Genomic DNA, 7,885 nt, shown 5'->3' with positions numbered 1-7,885 from the left:
AAACCGCAGACCAACGTCAAAGAGGGAAAGGACGAGGAGGAGGTACTGCCGCTGTTGTAGTCATTTCTGCTGCACAAGCATTTTATTGTGGTCATGGAAGAAGCAGTTGCTTGCTCCCACCAACGCCCTCGCTCTCGCCCTCGCCCTCTTCCACTCTGTCCGTTAACAGTTAGCTGCAGGATGACGAGACAGAAGAGCAAGATGAAGCGTTGCCAGCTTTAATTAAAAACATACCTTGCAAAAATGTTTTAGCTGTTTTGCCTAGCAGCAGCAGCAGTGCAGGCAAATGTTTTCCGAACCCGACCAGATCCCAGCAGCTCAACCAATCTGACCGAGCTGCCATTCAATGGCATGCAGCGGCTGTGGTGCCATCAAAACTTTTGATGCCACGACTCACTCCATTCGGCGGGGCTGACTCCTGACTCCGGACTCCCGACTCCCCATGCATTTGATTGCAGAGCTGGCGGAGGAGCCAGGCATCGATATCCCGTGAAAACTTCAATTGACAGCCTACGGCAGGCGGAGTAGAGGGAATGGGAATACGAACACGAATACGAATGGCATGGGATGTGACAGGATGGGATGGTGGCTGTTGTGTCGCACAGTTTCCATGTATACGTACAATATTTTTTCCCGCTCTCAAAATATTGCATTGGAATGAAGCACCCAATGGGTCCCCCAGGAGCTGTCATTTCAACCGAACGGACGGCTGGCCTCTGGAGTGCTATTTTTACTGTCGCAAATGATACTCAAGACGAAGGATTTTTTAATGATGTTACTTCCCGGAGAGCTCTCAAATCATTTGAATACAAATTGTACGCCCTCTCTCCGACGATTGCAGGATTTTCTTTGGAATTCATGAATTCTTTATCTCCTTCTTCGTGCTTTTCCAGCTGGCAAGCTATGAAAGTGAAATGCGAGACATGTTCCCCGAGGCTGAAGGACAGGTGGATGCATGGAGTTGGTAGTGGAGGGGCGTCCATTGTCACTGAACCCAAAAGTTCTGCCAGCCATGCGGAATACACTATGCAACAGGGTTTTTTTTCTGGTCTGGTGCAATGGCTTTTATACTTCATGAATTGTTTCACCTCCGAAATGTAAAAAAGTCTCAGGGTACTCTAAAGACCCTGCAGAGTACGCTGAGTATTGCTTGCAAGCTACCCCTTCATCACAAAGACTTGACAATGAAGTAATTTTCGTTGAATTTTCGACATTAAACGGTCCCACTGGGCATTCTCTGACGTCTCCAGCAGTCACCTAAGTTAAACAAATTATACCACTACAAAGTATTGTGCACTAAAAGGAAAATGGCATAGTAAAAAGAAACACTATCAGATTTAAGTTAAATATTCGGGCTTCACTTTGATTCGAATATAAAACTATTAAAAAGTTTTTGATATGGCCCATGTTTAATCTAAATGTAAAACCTTAGTGGAACTATTCGGGGCTCTGGCCTTTTTCCTCTGGGTATACCTTTCTCATCTAGAAATGATCATAATAATTGAAGCCATCTTTTTTCATTTGAAAATTTAGAAGTCGCTTCTTTTCAGGTTTCAGACGTTGAATAGTTCGAGCGGAATACGTTGCTGCACCTCAGGTGCTTCTCAACATGATTTTTAGGCCGATCCTGGGAGTCGTTTTATTACCCCATTGCCAAGATTGGTACCACAAAATAATAATTAATTACTAATTTAAAATAAATTCTGAATTATATTGGAAACAAGTTAGCTTATAAGGAATCATTTATATGTGGTTGTAAGGAGTCGATTTTCTATTTAAAATTTATTTTTTTCTGCCGGAAAAGCCTTACAGCGTGTGTTTCTTAGTACATGAATATGGTATAAAAAGCCCCAATAATAATATTTTTTTTTTCAGCTCCACTGAATACTGATCATCCTGTGCAGACGGACCTGGAATTCGAGGGAACACTCTTAAAAGAAGATCGAAATCACTCTCGTAGATGTTTTCCTTCCGATGTTGTGGCTTGGAAGGGACTGGAACAGGGTATAAATGACGCCAAATGGAACATTGTCATTTGTTGCATAGTGAGGACTTAAGTGCAATTGCAGACACACACACATCCGGATGTATCGAAGGAATGGCAGTTCATTGGTAATGGGAATGGGAAAGGGAATGGAATGTCAGGCCTGTCCTGTCCTGTATCCTGCCAGGCGACAGCCGTGGAGCGTGCTGTGGCTGTTGAAACTATGCCAAGCGCATGCTGCATGATGTGATGCGGTCCACCATCAACACGGTATCAATCTCAATTAATTCATGAACCCGTGTCCATAAGCGCGGCTGGGAGCAAGAGCAAGGAGAAAGTTCATGCTGGTGCTGTGAACTTATGACACGAACTTCGTTGAACTTTGAAGCGAATTAAGAATATACGCGCACAGCATGCACTCCTGGCTGCAAATTCTAGTTGGAGTCCTTCCGAAGTGGACTTTGTCCAGTCGGAATAGGAGGGTTCGCTTCCCTGTCGCCAAGCTCTTCCGGAGACCAATTTGCTCTACCGCTCGTTCGCTCCTCAATTAATTTGAGCAGCTACTGCCATTCCACAATTGAGAATGATTAATTATCCATGCTGGTGCTGGTGAGGATGGACATTGGTCCGCTAATTTGTTAGTGTCCTGGATTGATTGTCTCACTTTCATTTCAACAAGTGCGGGAAAAGGAGTGCCGTGTCACCAGGGCCAGTTCGCACTTTGGCCTGTCACTATGTTGTGAATCATGCCAAAAAGTAAGTTATCCATCAAGGCCATGTCTGTTTCTGTGTTAATGCAAGCCCCTCTTGCATTTGTAAAATTACTATGCAGGAAAAAATAATAAATTTACATGGTAATCTTGAATGGTAATGGGAGGTTGAAAAATTACACAAAATACTACAGTCTGGCATTGTTTTATATTTTCAGTGGCTGCTAGAAGATGTTGCTAGAAGACAAGTATCTAAGGGGTCAACGCGAGGAAGGGAATACGCCTCAGGTTGATGGGACTCTTACGGAACATACTCTAAAACTCTTAAACGAAAAGCAGTCGTAATTAAAGTTATACTTAAACGAGCGGATAGCAATTAAGTCTTACATCTAAATCGAAACGTCTCCACTAACTGGGGCGGTGGTCGAAAACTTGTTGGCCGGACACCGCGCTGTAGTCGTTCCAAATACTAGACTATTGACTATTGCCATTGAGCATCAGCTCTGGCAGATGGCCATTGGTGAACACTCCCGTAGAAGGTGCGAAACTCCGCTCCTTCATCCCGTTGTAGCATTGGCTGAAACAGCACCTGGTTGACGACACCAAACAGAGGCACAAATCCATGGGGAGTACACATCAGAATTAGAATTACGCCTCGAAATGAGACACAAAAATTAATGAACGACGCGAGGGCCCTGACTTCAATACCAAACACTGTACTGAGAATAGCCTTCTAGTTAGTAAAAGAATGATGACAGCCATCAGCATGAATACTATAAGAGTCTCACGAATCCCGTGACGAATGTCAGAAGGATGAAAAGCGACAGATTGGAGAAGAAGCACATGATTCCAGCGACCCTGTTTGAGGGAGCTGATGGGCCATTTCATAGACAATACCAGCAGTTGAGTAAGAAGAGCAGCACCTCAGTGCTGGCTTGGACACCGGCAGCAGGCATTCCGTATACGTGGGTCGCTCCGACAGTAAAAATAGAGGTCTGTAAAAAGTTTAAGTCGAATCGAACAATAAAACCGTTTTATTAAGAGACATGCAGCGTTTTATGCAAGAGGCATGTACGAAGCGCGAATCATAGGCTTGCATTGATGCTATGGAAATCATATAAGAAGTAAGGTATTTATTGGTTCTTCAGTTTTGACATATATTTCGTTGTATTGTATGGTGATATTTATAGACTTTAGTTCTTCAGTGACTTTAATACTGAACAAAAGATCATTAAAATTATTCAGGGTTTGAAAAGTACGAATTTTTTAAATAAATCAATTCCATTTTATACTGAACTAAGAAATGCTTCATCAATGTTATAAGTAATGGTATCAGAAGCTTACTTCGCGAATGGATCAATCGATTCTTTGGAGTTAAAATGACATGCTAATTTGAGTGTGGTAAAGATTAATATGTCTCTTCATCACAGAAGCAAGGCCGAAGGACATGTCACAAGTTGGGCAGGGAAACGCCGCTTGCCTTGTATGGGTTCTGCAAGATACAACAAACTCAGTATTAGCCTCCAATCGTTTCGAACTCTTACCTCTCATGACGGATGGTGTTTCCTTTAGTTGAAAACGCTCGGTCACAGTATGAACACTTGCATGATGTCTCCGCCGTGTGCGATCGCATGTGGCAACTGAGCGCAAAGGGGCTTACAAAGGTTTGCTCGCAAAATCTAGAGGAAATCGTTGATCGATTATTCAATGAAATTGAATAAACAGCATTCGAATTTAAGTTCATACGTACTTGCATTTGAGCTTATTCATTGTGCAGCTTCGTCGCTCGAGTATTTTCTTGGGCAAAGGATGGCGTTTGTCAAGTTGAGCGGCATTTTTCGAGGTTAGACGAGTGGATCTAGTAGATCTGTAGGTTGGACTAGTGGATCGAGTGGATCTGGAGGTTAGACGAGTGGATCGAGTGGATCTGGAGGTTAGACGAGTGGATCGAGTAGATCTGGAGGTTGGACTAGTAGATCGAGTGGATCTGGAGGTTGGACGAGTGGATCGAGTGGATCTGGAGGTTAGACGAGTGGATCGAGTAGATCTGGAGGTTGGACTAGTGGATCGAGTGGATCTGAAGGTGGAGTTCTCGGCCAATTGTTTTGGAGCCTTGATGATATTTTCGGTAAGACTGCTCTTCTTCTTTTCGTGTCCCGAGTCCTTTTGCAGACTCGTAATCAGCAAATCAGCAACCTGCGCCGTCTCATAGGCGTCAGTTCCGTCGAAACCAGTTTCCCCCCCTAGCTCATTTGCCAGACTACTAATCAGGGAGTCGGCATCCTGCGCTTTCACCTCTGAATTGGATGTTTCGCCAGGATTTTTGTCGTCTGTTGGCAGATCGTTTTCTGGCAGTCCCGCGCGTTGTTGCAGCAAGTTCTCCTGAGTCTCGAGTAAGCGTACTCGGAATATGTCTGCGCGATTCAAATATTCTGCACAAGAAGCACATATGCAGCTGGGTAGGCGCGGATCTTTTTTCAGCTGCGTTTCATATGGAAATCAGTGAAATCATATTTTGTTACTCATTAGATGCAACTTACCGAGTTGTTAGTCACCAAATTGATAATCAACAACAGTTTGGCGTTCTGCTTCTGGAACAGGTTCCTGCCTTTGGTGTTATACACGGCAGACCCACAAGCTCGGCATTGATTATTCATCCTTATATTTGGTGAACGTGCACTATTCAAAGTTTAATACTAATTTGCTTATACGAACACACGTCTGCCTAACTTCAGGGTTGATTGAGAAAAACATCGATAGCTGTATCGATAATATCGCCGCGCGAAACTGCACAATTATTTTGTAAATACCTAGTGATGTAGAAGGGAAACGAAATGGCATTTGCCGTCGCTCTCGCCATCGCCAAGAAAGATGCGAATTGATTGCAAATTATCGGGAAATGGGAGGAAAAATCGTACAGGGCACTGTCACCTCAGATATCATTTGAAGAAATGGAAACTAGTAGAGATAAACTCCCCTATGTTCCGCGTAATAGAGCAGGAAACATCGGAGCGTGAAGGAGATCTCCACATTTGTGGGGCGCAACAGTGTTCCCTTTCAGGATGTGTGCAACAAGTCCCACCAAAGCCTAAACATAGAGCCACATTATCCTACTGACCGACACAAAGCATCAATACGAGTATGTGGTCGCAGTGCAGCAAGGCCTTGTAACGGAAATAATTTAAGAAGAATTTAAACACCAAGCTGCAGTGTTTGTGGAGACTGAGATACGAATGACAGTCAAGAGACTCTTGTTGGAAGTCGCAAATGCTTTTGTGAATCTCGGCCAACAGACACCGGGCACGCAGAAAAAGAGGTAGCGGAATGATAGTAGTAGGGGTTAACTCGTTTCGTGTCCAAGGCTCCTGATAATCCTCAGATCCATAGTTCCGAAGGCAGCTACATACATATATCATAAAATCATATAAATATGCGAGTATATTGTAAAGCTGGGGGGGGGGGGGGGGGGGGGGGGGGGTATGAACCGTCGCGGCAGTGTTTAGTGGGTTTTGAAGTCCTCGAGGATCGAGGTATTTTTCACATAGGCCAGTAGTTGCTGTGGCGTCCTCTTGGAGGCATCTTCCAGTGATGCCAGCACTGGGGCGCCCAGGTACTTCCTCCTTGCCCTTAAGAGAGCAGGACAGTTGCAGATGAGATGTTCCAGGGTTTCGGTTGCCCCAGGTTCGTCACATTTCCTACAACTGTCTCTGTTTGTGATTCCTAGCTTTGTTGCATGCGCCGCAGCCAGGCAATGGCCCGTTAATATTCCCACTAATAATCTGCAGTCCTTCCGTGGTAGGTGCAGCAGGTAGTGGCTGAGTTTGTCATTGCGTTCCTTGCACATGATTTTCGAGGTTCTGCAGGCGGTGGTACTCCTCCACCTACATTCGGTTTGTGATCCGGCCTGCTTTTCTAGATCGCTTTGCAGCGTTCTGAGGGAGACAGGCACGTTCTCGGTTCTCGTATTCGCCAGCCCGACGCCTTCCTTAGCTAGTACGTCCGCCGTCTCGTTCCCTTCGATGCCCTGGTGGCTGGGAATTCAGTAGATCCGCACTGACTTTGTCGTGCTTAGGGTATCTAGTGCCTCCCTGCTCGCCAAGACATTTCTGGAACTGACTGCGGACGACTGCATGGATCTTATCGCCGCTTGGCTGTCGACGAATAGGTTGACCGCATCGTGTGCTCTTTCAGTGAGAAGAGCGACTTCTGCTGCTTTCCTGATGGCAAAAACCTCTGCCTGGAATATGCTACAATGGTCCGGTAGCTTATATGACAGCCTTATCTCAGGGTCTGTACAGTATAGGCCCGCTCCTACTCCTCCGTCCATCTTGGAGCCGTCCGTATATATATTGAGGTGCTCCGTTTGGTCTCTTCCGATTTTCCAGTCTTCAGGTCCCAAGGATGCAGTTGTTTTTACGTCGAGGCATGTTTGGGGGGTCATGTAATCAGTTGATCTGTTCATTTCCCTTCCAATTGAACTATGCCCGTATTCTTGTGGCGACATATTTCCTGAAGCGATGAGGCGTTGTGCTGCCTTTCCTGCAGTCAGACGGGCGTGGATGTCTAGGGGTTCGATTCCAAGTAGGGTTTCGAGTGCTTTTGTTGGGGTTGACCTCAGCGCCCCTGTAATACAGAGCAAAGCCTGTCGCTGAGTCCTTTCCATAAGCTTATGATACGTTTTCTTTCCAGTAGCTTGCCACCACACTAAGACTCCATACAGCAGAGTTGGTCGCACCACCGAGATGTAAATCCAATGCATCAGAGCCGGAGATAGGCCCCATGTGCTGCTGAGCATCTTCTTGGATGCATAAAGCGCAATGGTGGCCTTCTTCACCCTTTCCAATACATTGGGTTTCCATGCCAGTTTACTATCCAGTACTGTGCCCAGGTATTTGACTTGTGTTTTTGGGGTTAGCATAGTTTGATTGATCTTCGGGGGGTCCATATCGGTACCTTGTACCTCTTGGTAAAGAGGATGAGGTCCGTCTTGTCCGCGTTGATACTGAGTCCTACTTCTTCCGCCCACTCGCGTATCTGCCTGAGTGTTCGTTGCATTAGTGAGCTGAGGGTCGATGGGCAAACACCCGTAATAAGTATGCTTATGTCGTACGCATAAGCTGTTATTATTGGGGCCTTCCTTTCGTATCTCTTGATGAGGTCGTCGACCACCAGATTCCACAGGAGGGGCGAC

The 7,885-nt window shown here is 45.5% G+C and overlaps 1 protein-coding gene across 1 annotated transcript; it reads right to left on the bottom strand.

Moving 5' to 3' along the window:
* Nucleotides 1-3,810: 3,810 nt before the first annotated feature.
* Nucleotides 3,811-5,424, bottom strand: LOC117185982 (sal-like protein 3). Its single transcript, XM_033386003.1, has 4 exons — nt 5,235-5,424; nt 4,445-5,175; nt 4,239-4,373; nt 3,811-4,186 (listed from the first exon to the last, which is right to left on the bottom strand). The coding sequence occupies exons 1-4, from the start codon at nt 5,349-5,351 to the stop codon at nt 4,069-4,071; spliced, it is 1,101 nt and encodes a 366-aa protein (XP_033241894.1). The 5' UTR covers nt 5,352-5,424; the 3' UTR covers nt 3,811-4,068.
* Nucleotides 5,425-7,885: the final 2,461 nt, after the last annotated feature.

Source organism: Drosophila miranda, chromosome XL (assembly GCF_003369915.1).
Source record: "Drosophila miranda strain MSH22 chromosome XL, D.miranda_PacBio2.1, whole genome shotgun sequence".
Classification (NCBI taxonomy): Eukaryota; Metazoa; Arthropoda; class Insecta; order Diptera; family Drosophilidae; genus Drosophila; species Drosophila miranda.
The sequence above is the reverse complement of the archived record's forward strand: the minus strand, read 5'-3'. Positions and strand labels throughout refer to the sequence as shown.

Bases quoted from the DNA above. Each gene is read 5' to 3' on its own strand.
- LOC117185982 (XM_033386003.1), bottom strand. From the start codon at position 5,351: ATGAATAATCAATGCCGAGCTTGTGGGTCTGCCGTGTATAACACCAAA. The intron at 4,374-4,444 runs GTACGTATGAAC...GATTTCCTCTAG, and splicing joins ATGAATAAGCTCAAATGCAA to ATTTTGCGAGCAAACCTTTG. The intron at 4,187-4,238 runs GTAAGAGTTCGA...TGTATCTTGCAG, and splicing joins AACACCATCCGTCATGAGAG to AACCCATACAAGGCAAGCGG.